Source organism: Typopeltis vanoorti, chromosome 16, assembly GCF_054136105.1.
Source record: "Typopeltis vanoorti isolate ZY-2024b chromosome 16, IOZ_Tvanoo_1.0, whole genome shotgun sequence".
Taxonomy (NCBI): domain Eukaryota; kingdom Metazoa; phylum Arthropoda; class Arachnida; order Uropygi; family Thelyphonidae; genus Typopeltis; species Typopeltis vanoorti.
The window spans coordinates 98,049,861-98,070,322 of record NC_143564.1 but is presented as its reverse complement, the minus strand read 5'-3'; the positions used below and the strand labels follow the sequence as shown (position 1 = coordinate 98,070,322).

Here is a 20,462-nt window from a genome sequence, read left to right as displayed (position 1 = left end):
TAAATATCCTGCCTGAGGAGCAGTTTGGCTTTCGACAATTGCATAGCACCATGCAACAAATACACAGATTAATGGAACACATCATCATCACGTGTTTTCCTTGACATAGCCAGTGCATTTGACAAGGTTTGGCATTATGGTTTGCTATACAAACTGATATCATCTGGCGTACCAATCAGAATCATTCATCTTATAAAGACATACCTCTACGATAGGCGCATGCAAGTCAGGATATGTGGGGTAGTCTCGACACAAAAACGCATCTTGGCTGGATTTCCACAAGGATCCTTACTAGCACCAATCCTATTCTCCTTATACTTGTATGATATACTGCACAACCAATTATCTTCAATTAAAGCTCTAATCGCTGAGGATACAGCGATATTAGCCAGATCTTTAAAGCCTCACCTAGCCATCAAGAAACTGCAAGAAAACCTACTGCTAATCGTACAATATTTCTACAAATGGCGACTCCAAGTGAATCACCTGAAGAGCCGTCCTATTCTCTAGAAGATCAATGCTTCCTAAAGAAGATATTCTCCTTTTCAATACTAAAATTCCGTGGAAAACTTTAAATATTTTGGTATTTTGGTGTGATATTGGACAGAAAACTGACTTTCAGCTCCCATATCAAGACTCTCTGTGCAAACATATCAAGAACCATAGCTCAGCTCTATCCGCTAATTAACAGAAACGGTAAGCTGAGCCCCAGAATCAAACTTCTCATATACAAACGGATGGTTTGTCCAATACTCATCTACGCTTCACCGGCCTGCAGTCATACTTCAAATACTAATATTCTCAAATTACAACATATCCAGAATAAATGTCTCAGAATGATCCTGGGCGCCCCGTGGTTCATCCGAATTGTCCAGCTACATCGGGACACAAATGTCCCCTATATTTACACTTTCATGCAGACTATAGCGATCATATTCTTCTCAAAAGCATCTGTGCACCCTAACAAACTGATCCAACTGGCTGAAGATTATATATGCAGAACATTAACACAGTTATGGTATTTTTTCAAGCTACTTCATGTCTTGAATAAACGTGGTAATTTCACGCCGAGTGACGAAAATGTTGAATACCAAATAAAGACTAACACACACACACACACACACACACACACACACATATATATATATATAAATATATATATATATATATAGATTTAAATTTAGATTTAAATTAGATTTAAATTTAGCACCATCTGTGCGGTAAAGTGTTGCCAACGAGAAAAAAAAAGACAACGTGACAGCTGACAGTTCAGGGTTATTAAAAATGGAGCGCTACACTAAAGAACAACGCATTTCATTGTTGAGCAATATTTTAAAAATAAAAAGGTTTGGCAGCTACAGTTCGCAATTTTGATACAACATATGGTCGGAATAGTGATTTAACTTCATCAACTGTGAAAAGATTAATTTAAAAATTCAAGGAAACTGGATCAATTAGTGATCTTATACACTCTGGCCGTCCTTCAACAAGTCGTTCAACAGAAAACATCGAAGCAGTTCGTGAGAGTGTTGCTGAGAGTCCAGGAACATCAATTCGGCACCGTGATCTTGGATTGGGCATTTCAAGAAGCTCTCTATAGCGTATTCTCACGAAAGATTTGCATCTTTATGCTGTCATTACATTATGAGGGGAGGTCACTACCCAGACCGGTTTCAACCTCTTTTGAGGTCTCATCAGTGAGTAGGTAGACCTGAAAAATTTTTTCGGCATTGAAACTCATAGATCGTAGTTATCGATCTTGAGTTTCACTTACTGGCTATATAACAATATAGGATTCTTATCCATTTAACAGTTATGGTATTTTTTTCAAGCTACTTCATGTCTTGAATAAACGTGGTAATGTCACGCCGAGTGACGAAAATGTTGAAAACCAAATAAAGACTAACACAATCATCTATTCTGGAGTGAGTTTCGAATCTATTATTACTATTACTATTATTACGGGCAACTCCAGGGAGTCATTAGTCTCATCGAGGGAGGCCCCAAATCATATTCATCACAACTATCTGACATTCATACAGTATCTATCATACCTCGCCTTAAACTCATTCACTGTCACAGCATCCACTACAGACTCAGGGAGCGCATTCCACTCATTCACTACTCTAAAAGTAAAGAACCCAGCTCTAACACCTTTACTAACCACACTGTTGCCCAGTTTCCATGGATGTCCCCTAGTCCTCCCACAACCAGCCCATGTTCTCAAAAATATCTTCTGAATTAATTTTATAGAAACCCTTCAGTAATTTGAATGTCTCAATCATATCTCCCCTCCTCCGCCTATCAACCAATTTTTGCAACCCACAAATCCTCAACCTGTTCTCATACGGTTCATTCCACAGACCTGCTATCATCTTGGTCACTCGCCTCTGGATCCTCTCCACCTCCTCCCCATCAAGAAGAAACCTAGGTGACCAAATCTGAGCACAGTAGTCTAGATGGGGTCTTATCAAGGCTCGATACAGAGGAACAATAACCTGCTTGTCTCTGCTTGTCAACGTATTCTTCAGCAACCAAGTGATTTGATGAGCTGTTTTGGTCACTTTTGCAATGTGTCCCCTAAATTTCAATTCCTTATCCACCAACACTCCTAAATCTCGTGCCTCATCAATTTCCTGGAGCAGGGTTCCACCAATGCAGTAAACTGCCGCCAATCTTTTCACCCCAAAATGCATAACCTTACATTTTGCCACATTAAACTGACATCCATTCTCCTTAGCCCAGACCTCCAATCTATCCAAATCATCCTGCAAAATTTTGACGTCATCTGCATTCACTATTGCCCTACCCAACTTCGCATCATCCGCAAACAAATGAACTGTTCCGCTCAGATCATTTCCTATATCATTTATGAACAAATTAAACAGCAGTGGTCCAAGAACAGATCCTTGTGGCACACCACTAGTCACAGGCCGTCTTGTGGACTCTACTCCCGAGTAAACCACTCTCTGATATCTCTCCGTCAACCACCCTCCTATCCATCTCACCAACCCCATGTCCATTCCCATATGCTGCAATTTACTGATTAGAATTCCATGTGGAATCCTGTCAAAGGCCTTGGCAAGGTCCAGCAGAATCACCGTAAACCCATTACCCTTATCCAGTTCAGCCGTCACTGTGTTATAATACGTGAGCAAGTTACTGAGGCATGACCTACCCTTCACAAAACCATGCTGTCCCCGATACAGTATCCCATTTTCTTCTATCCAATCTTGTATTTTCCTATTGACTATTTTCTCTAAGACCTTGACAATGATTCCTGATATGCTAATCGGTCGGTAATTTACAACAGCAGTCTTGGAACCACCTTTATGCAGTGGAACTATTTTCCCCTCTTTCCACCCGCTCGGGACTAACCCAGACCCGAGACTCAAATTAAACAAAATGGTCAAGGGTACTGACAATTCTTTAGCTGCTTCTCGTACAACACGAGCTGGTATACCATCCAATCCCACAGATGTATTGACATTGAGGTTATGCAATAGACTACTCACCTCCACTTCATTAACCACAATTCCCGTATAATCTACTGGTTTATTCGTTTCTGCAATGTCACCACCTGGATGATATACTTTTGCAAAGTGCTCACTCAGTAACTCAACTATCTCAACTGATTCAGTTACCTCCCTACCATCGGCATCCTTTAAAATCAATCTGCCATGTACATTTTTCCTTTTACTTACTACATATCTAAAAAACTGTTTAGGATTCTCTTTAGCCTGCATGGCCAATGTTCTTTCGTAATCCTTTTTTGCTTTTCTTACCACACTCGTCACCCTTCTGGCCTGCGCTTTATACCGTTCATGCGCCTGCCGGTCACCCTTCTCCTTAAATTCCCTCCATAGTTGTTTCTTTTTTTGCAACTCAAGCTTAATGGTGTTATTCATCCATTTAACCCCTACTTGATTTATTATTCGGACTCTAGGTATACAGTCAGCCATTGCTTCATGCAAGCACTTCTTAACTACCTCCCATGCACTATCAACTTCTAGTCCTTGCAGTTGTATATGCCATGGCACTGAACCAATCAAACTCCTAAGCTTGTCATACTTTCCCGCCCGATAATTCCACATGTACCCTGTCTTAATTGAAAATTCTACACCTTTAGCCACCTCCCAAGCTTATTTAATTAATAAGGTATCTATAGGATAGCTTATTAATTAAATTAATTATTAATTTAATCCTTTATGAAATACATTAATGATATGATGCGTTAAGATGTGATTACTTTGAAATATTCAGATCCTAATAATTTGTTTTATTTTTTACTTTCTAACGAGTATAGCGAGGAGAACAACCGTAATTCCGGAGCTTTCTTACTAGTTTTTGATTTGTTCTTTTAACAGCAGTTTGGATTACGCCGGAACCAATAAGTGCTTTCTCTCTTCGTTATCACTAAAGGCAGAGAATGTGTATAGCGTATGGAAACGAAGTTTATAATAAACTTGCGCTTGAAAAGTTCGTGTTACATGTATGAGATAAAATGGCTCTTCGTGGGATAAAAGTTTTAGAACTGGCTGGCCTCGCCCCTGCGCCCTTTTGTGGGATGATTCTGTGCGATTTTGGAGCCACAGTTACAAGAATAGACAAGGCGAGTTTTGGCCTTTCTTTTCTAGTATATTACGGTGTTAAGAAAAAAAAAAAAAAGAAAAGAAAACCAAGTATTCCAATCGTATCTCTAATTTTTCTTTTGGTTTTTTAATTTTCTGGGGGGGGGCGCTTATAAGGTGGTCATCTTTGTGAGTCGTCACACTCAGATTTCTTGGATTTCGATTACTACTAGTGCAAAGCCCTCCGTGTTAGGCGTCACATGCTGCAACTTTTCCTTCTAGATGTTGAAAGTTTATTTTTCACTAGGTTAGACTATGATAAATTTAGTTTAATCCTTTATCCAAGTGAGAGCAAACAACGTTTGCGCCTGAAAATATCTTCAGGACTGAATATAGTGTTGTACTATCTTACCTGGGTAAGTAGTACAACACCAGGCAACTCGTAGCAAAGGTGGAGCAAGCTACCAACACTCCTATCCCAGTATCTCCCATACTGGGATAGGAGTTTTGTTAGCTTGCTACACCTTTGCTACGAGTTATATGTATTATATTATATTATATTATACTGGGATAGGAGTGTTGGTAGCTTGCTCCACCTTTGCTACAAGTTGCATGGTGTTGTACTACTTACCCAGGTAAGATAGTACAACACTATATTCAGTTCTGAAGATATTTTCAGGTGCAAACTTTGTTTGCTCTCACTGGGATAAAGGATTAAACTAAATTTATCATTTTCCTTCTAGACTTGATATATTATTCCTGGCATAGAGATTAACAATGACATCATCTGGAAGGTATAATAATTCTGAGAGGAATGAAATAGATTTATAAATACATAAAAGTCATATTTGTTTCTATTGATTGATGCTAAATTGCAAGCAACACGAGGGTACAGAATGCTCTGGTTAAAAGTGTTTATATTCCATAAAATGTGTTCGTCTTGAAGGGGAGAGAGGTTGTGAAGTATACTTTAGAAGTATAATATCGACCCCTCCCCCCACAAATCCTATTTTTTTTTTTTTTTGATGTACCAAAAGTACAGTAGATTTATCTGCAATGACATTTTATTATTATTACTACCCAAGACCCCCCATGGAGTCAAAAGATTCATCTAGGAGGTCCTTTTATCAAACACTCAAATTCTCTGAAGACACCACACTCTCAGGCAAGGCATTCCAATCATTCACAACTCTGCATGAAAAAAACTTGCTTCTCACTCCACTACTCACACCCTCCTTATACAGCTTCCAGAGATGACCTCTGGTTCTCCCCTGATCTCCCACTATTTTCTTTAGAACCTCTCCAGCATTGATCTTATAACAACCCCCTCAACAACTTGTAGGTCTCTATCATATCTCCCCTCCTCCTCCTGTCCACCAGACTCTGCAAGTTGCATCTTCTCAGTCTTTCCTCATAACTTGACATTCCAGAGGTTAAAAACTACCTTAGTCAGTCACCTCTGGACCCTTTCCAACATCTGTTCATCCTTCCGAAAACAAGATGACCAAATCTGGGCACAATAGTCCATGTGTGGCCTAATCAAAGCCTTATACAATGGAACAAGAATCTCCCTACTTCTACAAGGCAGTGTCCTCAACATCATTCCCAGAAGCCTTTGTGTTGTCTTCACAATTTTGGCTATGTGTCCCCTAAATTTTAGATCCTTATCCACTATCACTTCCAGATCTCTTATTTCCTCCACCTCTGACAATGTAGCCTCACTAAGCATAAATTCTGCATCCCATTTTTGTTTTCCAAATTTGAAAAACTTACATTTTGCAACATTGAACTCGCATCCCCGTTCCTGTGCCCAATCACTCAATTTCTTCAAGTCTTCTTGTAAGGCCACAACATCTTCTCTACTCTTCATGGTTCTTCCCAACTTTTCATCATCTGCAAACAACTGAATATCTCCATCCAAATCTTCACCAATATCATTAATGTAAGAGTTTAACAGCAATGTCCCTAAAACAGACCCCTGAGCACACTACTATGGATATCGCTCTCCCATACACAACTTGTTGATACCTATCAGATAGCCAGTCTCCAATCCAATGCACCAATGTAATATCCAACCCCATCCACTCCAGTTTGACTATCAACTTATCATGCAGTAATCTATCAAAAGCCTTTGCGAAATCTAAGTATATTACTGTGTATCCTTCTCCTCTGTTCATGGAAGCAGTCACCTTATTGTAATAAGTAAGTAGATTACTAAAACATGACCTCCCTTTAGCAAGTCCATGCTGTCCATCAAAGATAATACCATTGTTGTCAACCCAATTCTGGATCCTAGTTCTCACAAGCTTCTCCCACAGCCTTATTTACATCTAGTTTGCTCAACTCTCGCATACACCTCGTTCATGCTACTTTCCTATCATGGTGTCCATAGATATTTGATTCCAAACCATATGGGATATCATGAAGATGTTCCACTGGGAAGGCAGGAAGTTATGGGATATCAATAAATTAAACTCTTGTGGTCAGCTCTAAATTTGACATTTCTGCATTGCCACATTAATTACTATGAGTGAACTATATCAGTATATCTAGGCAATTTACCTCCATCTAGTTTTATTATTATGTGGACACCTCCTTGGAGTTTATAAACTCACTGTGGGAGGTCCATTAACATTTCACCAAGCACAAACCATCATTTGCACAGTACTTTGCATTGAACTCATTTGCTGACAAAGCACTTGTAGCTGATTCCAGTAACCTATCCCAAACATTTACTCTCCAAGCAAAAAATGTAGCCCACATGCCCTTGTTAACCACCATCACTCGATTTTGGGGATAACCCGTAGTTCTTATGACACTATTCAATTACTCAGAAATATTGGGCAAGGGTAAAGAATTATAAATTACAGAGTTTAGTGGATATGCAAAGGGTATGATATGATGAAAAGATATGACATAATAGGTTTAAGTTGGTGATAGACTTTTACAGGATTAATGCTGCAGAAATTATACAAAGAAACAGAAAATAAGAGGCCAGCAGTAGAAGTATAAAGATGGATATGGAAGAGTAGATTTTATATATGGAGAGTGTTGGAGCAGTGGAATGCATTGCCAGAATGTGTAGTGAATGAGTTTAAGCCTGTTATGATATATATCATCATTGTCAGCCATTGTCAATCCACTGCTGGATGAAGATCTTTCCAAGATTACTCCAAAACTGTCTGTCTATGGCTCTCCTTTCCCATGTCACTCCTGCGAATTTGATGATATCATCAATACTCTGTGATTTAGGATGGTGACGTGGTTGTTTTTTCTTTTGTGGAATCCAATCCAGTACTTCTTTTCCTTTCTTTTAGTGTTACATGGTGATCAGCATTTATTTCAGACAAATTATGGAGACTGCATAACCTTTCTGCCTAAGAGTCAATTATAAATATGATTATAGATAATCCAGGATCTTAACTCTAATATTACAACTCTCATGTTAATTCAGGACATTACTTTTGCTGTAATAAAACTATCTACATGAAATTGTTCTCTGATTTTGTTGTAAATAGAATATAGCTTTGATGTGGTATTTTATTTTATTTTTTTTTGCTAGAGGTCAGTCTAGTAGAATAACCATCGATCAAATCATTCTCTTTGCAGACTGTGGGAAATGTAATATAGCTTGTCTCTGTGTATATATATATATATATATATACTCCAGATGATGGATGACCTTAATATGAAAGTCAAAATGTCAGGAAATTAAAATAATTATTTATAACACAGCTGTAGTCTCCACAATTTGTCTGAAATGAATCAGTATTTCTTTTGTCCATTCTTGATCCTGTCTTCGAGCAGTATGCCCAGTTCATTGCCACTTAAGATGTTTCACTCTTCCTATGATGTCAGAGACAGACTTTGGTTTGATTTCTTATCCATGTATTGTTGGAGATGGAAGAAATAAGAGATCTGGGGGTGATAGTGGATAAGGATCTGAAATTTAGGGGACACATAGTCAAAATTGTGAAGACAACACAAAGGCTTCTGGGAATGATGCATAGGACACTGACATGTAGAAGTAGGGAGATTCTTGTTCCATTGTATAAGGCTTTGATTAGGCCACACATGGACTATTGTGCCCAGATTTGGTTACTTGGTTTTCAAAAGGATGAGGAGATGTTGAAAAGGGTCCAAAGGCGATTGACTAAGGTAGTTTCTGACCTCTGGAATGTCGAGTATGAGGAAAGAATGAGAAGATGTAATTTGCAGAGTCTGGTGGACAGGAGGAAGAGGGAAAATATGATAGAGACCTACAAGTTGGTAAAGGGTTGTTATAGGATCAATGCTGGAGAAATTCTACAGAAAATAGTGAGAGATCAGAGGGGAACCAGAGGTCATTCCTGGAAACTGTATAAAGAGCGTGTGAGTAGGGGAGTGAGGGGCAGGTGTTTTTCTTGCAGAGTTGTAAATGATTGGAATTCCCTCCCTGAGAGTGTGGTGTCTGCAAAGAGTTTGACTGTGTTCAAGTCAAAGTATGATGAGCTGTGTGTGATAAAAGGACCTCCCACAGGAGTCTTTGACTCCATGGGGTCTTCGAGTAATAATAATAATAATAATATTACTTTTGTGATCCAGTTTTGTGATACCAAGCATACTTCTTTCCATACTAATTTGTGTTGTCCCTAGTTTTTGAATTTCCTTTGTATTTAGTGTCTATTCTTGACAGCCAATGTCAGTATAGGAAGAATACATTGGTTTTTCTTTTATGGCATAATGGTCGTTGGCTTTTGAATGTTGAATGTAATTTTCCAAATGCTTTCCACATAAGCATCGTGCATCTTTTAATTTCATCCATGATATTTTGTTCATTGATATCTGTTCTTAAGTATATGCAATGATCTACTTGTTTAATTTTCTCATTATTGGTTTTTATTATTTCTGGGTGAACATAGTTATTAAACATAACCTAGGTCTTCTTTAGGTTTATCTTTAGGCCAGCTGTTTTGCTAGCAATTTGGAGTTCATGAATACGAGTCTATAATTCATGTGCAGTTGGAGAAATGATCTACAAATGCTTAGCAAAACTATTTACTTTATGCCTGAAGAAAAATGATGTACCAAGAACATGGAAGAAGGCAACCGTAATTCTGATATATAAAAAAGGTGAGGTAGAAGACTTGAACTACCAACTCATCATCAGCCTACTATCAGTGGTTTACAAAGTGTTTACAAAAGTCTTAGCTCATAGGCTTTGTACGACACTAGACCTAGCTCAACTAAATGAACAGGCAAGCTTTCAAAGTGGCTTTAGTACAATGGACCATATTCAAGTTGTACAACAGATTATTGAACAGTGTAATGAATGTTTTGGTTTTATTGATTATGAGAAAGCCTTTCATTCAGTAAAAGCTTGTGCAATACATACTTAAAGCATGACAAAACCAACAAGTGGAGGAGCCATACACCAATGCCACAGCAGCAGTTCATTTCAATGGAAACATCTCTACTGTGGAAATACAAAGAGGTATAAGACAGGGTGATACAATATCTCCAAAATTATTCACAGCGTGCTTAGAAAAATATTCAAACTTCTTGATTAGAAGGGAAAGGTCTGAAGATAAATGGAAGATATTTAAGCCATTTACTTTTTGCAGATGACATAGTTATAGCTGACCTTCTAAAAGTAGGTCAGCTATAACTCCATCCTCGCCTGCAGCTTTTCCATTTTGCAAGCTATGGATGCTCCACATAACTTCTTCTGGTAGAATCTGTGGTACTTCAGCTATTTTGCTATAACATATCTATCTCTGGTTATGGTCCCACCTTGTAGTTTGACTGCAACCATCAGTTTATTGCTTCTTATTTCTTCTGCGATATGTTTTCGGATCATTTTTCGCAGTTCAGTGTATCCAATTTTTTTCTGTAGGTTATTTGATTGTTTCATTTCTCTTTGTTTCTTCATAAGCTGTTTTGTTTCTTCAGAAATTTTGTCTTGCTTCTGTTCTGTGGTACCATATATTTCAAGTGAGCAGCATTGTAAAAGGTTTTTGATAATAATGTCATTACTTTCTGATGGATCAGCATTGTCATCTAATAAGATGTTTAAATCTATTGTTTAAATATGTTGAAATATATATTTTTTAATGTTGAGTTTGTTGTACATCTGTTTTGCTTTTGATCTTTGATCATTTTTCTTTCCTTTTGGCAGTTTATTTGAATCTTACTGCATACCATACGATGTTCACTTCCAATGTCGAAGGTGTTTATAACAGAGCAGTCTTGAAAGATGTTTTTCTTATTGGTGAGGATAGTCAATTTCACTAGTTTTTCCATGTCCACTTCCTATGTGTCTTTTTCTTGAAAAAAGAATTCATGATGTACAGGTTGTTCTTTTTGTGCAAATTCTATTAACCTTGCTCCTCTTGTCTTTCATGCCATATCCAAAATTTTCCATTGATCTTTCATTTGATTGTTGTATACCAATTCTAGCATTAAAGTCTCCCATTACAATTCTGAAATTATGTTTTTCTTCATTGTAAAGTTGGGATACATCATGATAAAAGTCTTCAGTTTCTTCATCAGTATGACTTATTGTTGGTGCATAGACTTGGATGATCTTAAGAGTGTATCTTTTTGAAATTTGAATAACAATACTTGCTATTCGATCAGATATATTGTCACGTTTTATTATGTTGTTCAATTTTTTGTTGATCATGAATCCAACTCCACTGATTCTTTCCTTATCTTGGCTTCTATAATATAGTATGTCTCCATATTTCGATTGAAGAATTTCTTCACCATTACGTTTAACTTCACACAGTCCAAGAATGTCCCATTTTAGTCGCTTTAGCTCTTCAGTTAGCTGTGCTTCACTGTTCAGAGTCCTGCAGTTTAAAGTTCCAAGGTCTACTTTCCAATTGCAGCATAATCTGGTTACCCAGGGATTCTCAGCATCCTTTGTCTTCATTATTATTATTATTATTCAGACCTCCATGGAGTCAAAAGACTCATCGTGGGAGGTCCTTCCTAAGAATATAAAGTCTGTCAAGATTCATCGAGGGGAGGTCCCCCTTAAGAAACACAAAGTCTATCATACCACTCCTTAAACTCATTGACCATTCTCGCTCTCACCACTCCATCAGGCAATGCATTCCACGGTTCAACCACCCTCCATGCAAAGAAACCACTCCTCACCCTCTTGCTCACAGTTTCCTTTTGTAACTTCCAGGGATGGCCTCTTGTCATCACTCCTTCCCGCTGTTCAACCAAGCGAAAGAACTCCCCAGTGTCAACCCTGTAACCACCTCTCAACAGTTTAAAAGTCTCATCATATCACCTCTCCTTCTTCTATCCACCAAACTCTGCAGTCCACATGCCCTCAGCCGATCCTCATAACTATCCTTGTACAGTCCTGAAACCATCTTTGTCATCTGTCTTTGTATCCTTTCCACAGTTAATTTATCCCCTTCAAATCCTGGGGACCAAATCTGAGAACAGTAGTCTAAGTGTGGTCTGATCAGAGACTTATACAACGGAATGATAACCCTTTTATCTCTGCAGGTCAGTGTCCTTCTAATAATTCTAGCAATCCTCTGTGTTACCTTTACCACCTTTGCAATATGTCTTCATGTTTAACTACCCGCTGCCATTGGTAGTAACAATCTGGCCTCTGGGAAATGAGGGTCATTTTATTTCTGTTTGGTTCATCTTGGAAGATTAGGCCATAAATTCACCACGCTGGCCCACTGTGGGTTGATGAATGGCAATATTTTCACATGGGATCACCAGTCTCAAAACCACTGGTTTATGGCTCTTTATTCAATATATTCAGAGCTGTCCTGATATCCAACGGGTGGTAGTCCGGGATTCCCCCTATCCACCACCCAGTAGCCTGTGGGAATCCCAAGCCAGAGGTGGTTGTGAGTGCCTCAACAGTGAATAAGATAAAGGAGATGCATGATGGGGGGGGTACTGAAAACTTCTGATAAATACCTAGAACAAATATGTCTGTTTGTGTAACAAGGGAAAGGCTGATATATATATATGCTGCTGGCAGAGTAAGGTTTTCCACCAAGTCTGACTCCATGGAGTTATGTTACAGATAATTACAGTAACTGTTAGTTTCATCAGTCTGTCCATCCACTTGAAACAATTTATTATTACTTACACAGGTATCTCTATGGAGTCGAGACTCATTGCACGAGACCCACACTACCCATTATTCACACGATACCTATCACACGAGGGTGTGCTGAGAAGTTGTGATAATCACCATGAAGGAATTGAGGTAGGACTATGTAACTTGCATATTATTCTACATATTACCCACAAAGTGTTATATACTTGTTACAATGCCGCTTCATCATTTGCAATCCTCTGAGAAAAAAGTCTTTCCCTTGTTGCACAAACCAAACATTTTTGTTTTAGGTGTTTATCAGAACTTTTCAACCTTCCCCCAATCATATATCTCCTTTATCTTATTCACTGTTGAGGCACTCATAACCACCTCTGGCAATCCACTCCACTCATTCACTACTCTCCAAGTAAAGAACCTAGTCTGTACATCCTTACTAATGGTACTCTTAGACAACTTCTGAGTGTGACCCCTTGTTCTCCTCATGTATTGAAAAATTTATTTTCTGTCAATCTTATAGAATCCTTTTAGTAACTTAAAGTTTCTCTCGTATCCCCTCCTCTCTCTCCTTTGCCAGTCAGCTAAACTCTGCAGCCTATACACCTTCAGTCTATCCTCATATGGAACATTCCACAGACCTGTCATGAACTTGGTCATTCGTCTCTGAATCCTCTCCACCACCACCACCTGGTTTTCTAGAAATGCATGTAACCAGTAGTGAGCTATGGAAATTTTGACAAAGGGGGCTTGCATCATCTAACAAAAAAAAAAAAAAATAAATAAATATATATATATATATATTTTTCACACAAAAACTTTTATTAATACAGCTTGTGTACAAATTCCAATCAAAAAGTATCAGAAGACAATCAACCTTTAAAGGCTATCATTTTTAAACAAATATTTCATGATCTATACATGAAATATTTGCACACAATCAACTGTGTTAATTTATCTTATAAGAAAAACATTTTTTAACTATCAAAATATAATAAGAATGAAATCTTTTATAAAACATTTGATTGGCTACTGGTTTTACCATACGATTGGCTACCAGAAGGGAGAAAGGTAAAGATAGTGCACACGCATATTTTATTTTCAAACTTGGGCTCATTCGTTATAGAGGAGTTGAAACAATAATTCCAAATAATCTATACTCTGCCGAATAGACTAATTTTTGTTAGGTTACCGTATGAGTTTGTCGCACCCTTCAGCAGCATGATGAGTATAAGGTTGCAAGCTAGGAAGGTAACAAGTGTAATAAGGAAAGAGAAATTGGCATATGAAAAGAGACTAGCTGAAACAGTAAAGCAACATCTTAGAGAATTTTATAGTTATGTTACTAATAGAAGTAAGGGTGAATATGGAAGACTAACTTTAGTTGCCAGAGGTGAAATAAGCCATATCTGCTGAAGATATAGTGTAAATGTTCAGTGAGCATCATTAGTGTATTTCATGTATGGGAGTAGGAGTAAGAGTAGTTTTGAACAGAATGAGAACAGAAGACTTAAAGGTCAAGAATGGGAAATGTTTAGAATATTAAGTAATTTTGATGTTAATAAAACTATGGAACTAGATGGGATATTACCAATGATGTTACAGGAATGTGTGAAAGAGGTGTCAGTGCATTTGACTTGGTTTGTTCAATGAAAGTTGACAACAGGAATAGTCCCAGAAGAATGTAAAGAATAAGGGAAAATCCAAATCAGTAGTGTCAAACTATAGAGTGTGTGCATATGTATCAAGTGTAATGGTGAAGGTGTTAGAGCCAGAATACAAACCTGGATTGATGGTTTTGAAAAAATATTTTTGAAAAATTAAAAAAGTAAACAAGAAGAACAAGGGGCTTGCAAGTTGAAAGTTTATTTTTCACTTGGTTAGAATATAATAAATTTAGTTTAATCCTTTATCCAAGTGTGAGCAAACAAAGTTTGTGCCTGAAAGTATCTTCAGGACTGGGGTAAGGTGGTGCAACACCAGGACGACTCCTTGCAAAGGTGGAGCAAGCTACTAACACTCCTATCTCAGTATCTCCCATAATGCAAAATGCATCTCCTTGCAGATATGTCTAATGTTATGCATTAAGGGAAGAGCCACTGGGTAGTGGCAGTGGCACACAAGCCGAACATCACAACAACGAACAAGGCGGCTCATTCGACCTGGTGCAAAGAGTGTGTGAACTGGATAATTGACCAATGGAAAACAGTACTCTGGAGTGTCGAATCAAGGTTCACCTCTTTCCAGTCTGATGTCAGGGCATGGAGGTAGCCTGGTGAGTGCTTTATCACAGTGTGTTGTACCCATAGCAAAGTTTGGTGACGGAGGAGTAATAGTGTGGGGTGCATTCAGCTGTTTTGGAGTGGGACCACTGGTCATTGTCCGTGGTTCCATGAAGGCAGCTCAGTATCTTGATATTCTGGATAGTCAGGTGCTGCGTACACTGTGGAGGTTTTATGGAATGGTCCCGTGTTGCTATCAAGACAACAATGTCCCATGCCACAAAGCTGCAGCTGTTATGGAATGGTATGAATAGATGGGTGTTAATCGACTGTCTTGGTCTGCGCAGAGTCTTAACCTCAACCCCATTAAACATGAATTGGAGCAGCAATTGAAGCCCAGAGCAGCACGTCCTCAATCTGTTGCTGAACTCAGTGCTGCTTTGATGGAGGAATGGAGACAAATTCCACTTGATGTCTGCTGCACATTGGTGGGAAAGTCTTTCTTAAAGGGTGCAGGAGGTGATCAAAGTCAAAGGTATACCCAATAATAGGGTTCGCCTGCTGGTATCAGTTGTAAATTGCTAAAGTGTCTGGACAATTATTGGTAGATAGTGTGTGTATATATAGTATTCATGAAGTTTATTAATATTTTTTTGTATTTCTTTTTTCTTCTATGTATTATGCACATGATGAAATCCTAGAAAGATGAAACTAGTAGTGCCTTTAAAATAAATTAGTTATTTTCTAATTTAATATTCAGCTATATAGTCATATAAGTGATTCTCCTTAATATATATATATACACACTCATATATGTATAGTATTCACGAAGTTTATTAATTTCAGCCAGGAATGCATATGAATATTGATAAACTTTGTCGAGGCAAGAGATCAATCGTTCTAGATCTCAGGCATCCTGATGGTGCAGAGGTATTCAAAAACTTGTGTACTAAATCTGATGTACTTATAGAACCATTTCGTGCAGGTAAATCTTAAATAACTTTGTTTCTATTAACTCAAAAATATGAACTGAGCTACTGTGTTCATTTTCAGAGTATCAATGAATTTTTTCATATTTTCATTAAATTAAAACTAATAATTTAATTATTATATTAATTTTAATTAATCTAGTAATAGGCTATTGATAATATGCAGTTGTTTCAGAATATCAAGTGATATCCTGAGACAACTGGTTGGCCGAGTGGTTAGCATATCCGCTCTCCAGCCAAAAGGCTGTGGGTTTGAATCCCACTGTGGGCATGGATGTTTGTGATTGTCTGTGAAAATAATAGTGGTGATGGTGGACAGTAGATGGCGTTGGTGTAGATGAGGCTGTTTGTGGATGAGGTTGAGTGGTGGAGATGGAGGATTGTAGAGTAGGTGCCCTCCCTCGATGAGTTTTAGGACTCCCTGGAGGTGTCACATGATAATAACTGCATATCCTTGAGTTGAGACAACTGCAACTTGATATCCTGTCTCAGAATATCGAGTGATATGTGCTGTTAGGTAACTTATTATTGATCAAATGCATACTAGAAAAGTGACAGGCATGATTACAAAAGAGATAGTGCAGCAGATATTGGCCAGTTAGGCCAAAGAAAATTCAAGGAAATTCTTCTCCAATGTGGCAAGCAAGAGGGAAAATAATTATGGGATGGTGACATTGGAGAACTGTAATGTTGGTAAAGATGTAGAAAGATTTTCAGTTAGGTGAACAAATTTTCCACATGAAGTATCCTTATGATTGACTACATGTATATGGAGGTTGTTGACCACATCACCTGCATCAATATCCCATAATATATATATCACTCTCTCTTTCAGATATTGCTATGCATTTTGGAAGGGTCACTACTTAGTCCACTTTTTATGTATATTGAGGTTTCATCCATGGAAGCTATTCTGCTTGTCAAAATTACACTTAGAAAATATAACTCATGCCGATTACAATGAAGTAGGACAAAATGTGTTATGGTTGTGTACAAATAGAATAACAGTAAAATGAGGAGACAGAATTCTCTTTAACAATACCAGTGATTTGTGTATGATTAGTCTGACAAGACAGTATCACAAACAAAGGATGGCAACCAGTGGTGTGCTGCAATGTTTGTCCTCCGGCCTTTGTTGTTTTAACTTATTTGTAAACGATATTCCATATGAATTGACTGGAGATCTTCAGTCATCTGTTACATTTGTGTATGATTAGTCTGACAAGGCAGTATCACAAACAAAGGATGGCAACCAGTGGTGTGCTGCAATGTTTAGCCAGAGGACAAACATTGCAGCACACCACTGTTGTTTTAACTTATTTGTAAATGATATTCCATATGAATTGACTGGAAATCTTCAGTCGTCTGTTAACAATGGAAAGTTGGTGAGAGTTATATGGATGTTATGTTTAGTTATATGAATGTTAATTTCCCTGCAAACTAAAAGTCTATTCAAATCTTTAACCTCCGTACTGGCCAATGTGGATGAAATAGTGACACCAAATTGCACTTCTTATCCATGTTATTCAATGGGTTTTAGAACTTTGTATATAGAAATTCGTATCAGATTTAGCTCGACATCTATAGATGTCGTGGCCGGTTGGGGGGAGGGGTAATAGACTTTTAGTTTGGACAGATGACTGAAATAAATTTATTAAATTTATTGTTATACTATTATTATTGCACACTCCATGGAGTCAGCAGACTCATCATGAGAGGTTCATTCAACTAAAAACATTTATCATGCTGAATCTTAAAATCCTTAACACCTTGCATTAACAACACATTCTGGTGATGCATTCCATTCATTGACAATTCTCCATGTAAAAGTTCTACTCCTCACACCCCTCTTCACCACACCTCTGCCGTTTCCCCCTCTCGCTTTCAACTACTCTTTTCATAATCTTATCTGGATTAATCGGATAAAATCCTCTCACTAACTTAAATGTCTATCATATCACCTCTTTTCCTCCTACCACCAAACTCTGCAATTCACTGCATAGCCAGCAGTGCAAAGCCCTGTATTGTTTTAGTTACTTGCCTCTGGACCCTCTCCAATGTCTCCACATGACACTGAAAATCAGGTGACCTGATTTGAGCACAATAGTCCAAGTGTGGTCTGACCAGTGCTTTATACAGTGGCACAACCACTTCCTTATCCCTACATGTTAGAGTTCTTCTAATCATAGCAGCACTACGATGTGCAGCCTTTGCAACACTAGCAATATGATCTCTAAACTTCAGTCTACTGTCAACCATCACGAAATCTCTAATCTTATCCATGTCCTGCTGTACAGCACCGTCAATATAGTACACAGAGTTATATTTCTGCACTCCAAAATGCAAAACCTTGCACTTAGTGATATTAAAACTACAACCCCGCTCCTTTGTCCAAGTCAAAAGTCTATTCAAATCTTCCTGAAGGGAATTAACATCAGCAGTGATACTTAATTCCTCCCAATTTTGCATCGTCAGCAAACAACTGAAGATCCTCCCAGTCAGTCCACATGATATATCCTTGACAGACAAGTTAAACAGCAGAGACCCAAGAACAGAACCCTGGGGCACGGCACTGATTACTCTCCTTTTTTGAGACACTGCTCCATTTTCACAAATGTCACAATCAGTGACACAATTCTTCTCTTAGAGAACAAATTCTGCCTAAACATTACGGACCTCTTCTTTATGACAAAATAATTTTTACCTGCAAAAGAAGGTATGGCTATGGACTCACCACTATCCCCCCCCCCCAATTGCTAACTTTTATATGGAAGTTTTTGAGCAATGTGCTCTAGATTCCTTGACTTTAAAACCTACAATTTGCTCCAGATACATTGATGATGTCTTTGTTATCTGGCCACATGGCCAGATAACAAAACCACCAAACGTTAAACACATTCCTTAGTCACCTGAACATACAACATGAGTGCATACAATTGAAATTGAAAATCAGAACTCGCTTTCTTTCCTAGATACACTGGTGACATGTCTTCCCTCAGGCAGTCTATCCCTCACTGTTTACCACAAGTCTACACATATTAGCTATTATATACATGCTAACTCATATCACCATCCTTCGCAAAAACTTGGGGTCGTTAACACCCTCAAAAACAGAGCTATAACAATTGCTCTAACGAACAAGCTCTTAAACAAGAATTACAAATTATTCACAATACATTTATAAATAATGGCTATAGCAAAAATACCATTAATAAAGTTCTTCATAAAACTTTCATCAAAAATAATATAGATTGTTTCTGATAATTTCTGATAATCCATACATTAAAGGGTATTAGAAAAAATACTGTTTTGGACTGCCTACCAAAGAGAGACATGCTTTACATCTTAGGGTACTTAAATGCAAAAGTGGGAAAGAGTATGAGTTAGGCTGGAGTGTGGCATGTTTGGTCTGAATGCATGTTTGGGTGAACGTAACACCCATGGTGAAAGACTGTTGGAATTTGCCCATTCTAATAGATTGGTTATTACCAATTCCACGACATACCTATACTTGGATATCTAACACTGATAGGTCAAAGCACCAGATTGATTACATCCTGGCTCTCCAGTGGTGGAAGACAAGCATCTTTGATGTGCATACTTGTCCTGAAGTAGATTGTGGTACAGACCATCAGCTAGTAAGAGCCAAAGTAAAACTAAGACTCCGAAAACTTCCAAGTCAGGCACATTCCACTAGATTGGATGTTAGAATAATTCCGTGGATTCATAGAAGAAACATCAACTCGGTTGGATGATATTTTGGAGATAAATGAGGAGAACTCACCAGAAATGTTTTGGAAAGGAGTCAAGGATACAGCCAAGAAGTATCTCAGCCCAATAGGAAGACCAAGAGACCTATGTATATCAGATTCAACATGGGAACTAATCAAAAGAAGGCGGTCGGAAAAACAAAGAATCACAAGAATATAAGAGGATATCATAGAGAAGTCAGAAGAGCATCAAGCAGGACAAGGAAAAGGTTTATGCTAATAAATATGAAGAGATAGAGTTTCAGATGAGGAGGCAAATTATAAAACGATGTTTTATTAATTCATCACCTAAAGCACAAGTTTAAGCCCAAATTGAATGTCATCAAAGACAGGAATAGAGCATTACTAACAGAAGAATTGGAAATTTCCAAAGACAGATGGAAAGAATACTGTTAGGAACTGTGCAATAGAGTGGATAAAGAAAATTTGGAGAAGCCCTCTTACCAAGAAAATTTCGATATGGAACCCGCCCCTCCAATTAGGCATGAAGTTGAAAGAGCAGTTAAGCAGCTTAACCAGCAATAAGGCCCCAGGTGCAGATGGAATCCCAGCAGAGTTAATTAAGGCCACAGGGAATGGAAGGATATGAGTGTTTCATAGATTGATTACAAGGTATGGGAGACAGGATCATGGCCTAGAGACTGGTAGAAGTCGGTTTTCATACCATTACATTAGAAGGGAGATATGAAGGCTTGCAAAAACTATAGAACTATTAGTTTAATATCTAATGCAAGCAAAATTTTATTGAAGATCATGCTAAATAGGATTGAGGCCAAAGTTTTAGGCAGAGATGCCTTAGGAACAAGGAGGTTTCAGGAAAGGTAAGGGCA

General features: G+C 38.0%; 1 protein-coding gene across 1 annotated transcript in view; it reads left to right on the top strand.

The window, feature by feature from the left end:
- Window positions 1–4,400: 4,400 nt before the first annotated feature.
- The window catches only part of Amacr (Alpha-methylacyl-CoA racemase), a 125,584-nt gene continuing 109,522 nt past the window's right edge, over window positions 4,401–20,462 (top strand). The window contains exons 1-2 of the mRNA XM_090406183.1: window positions 4,401–4,612; window positions 15,720–15,858. Of these exons, the coding sequence (XP_090262309.1) occupies window positions 4,505–4,612; window positions 15,720–15,858 (247 nt within the window). The 5' untranslated portion in view covers window positions 4,401–4,504. The remainder of the gene's footprint in view (window positions 4,613–15,719; window positions 15,859–20,462) is intronic.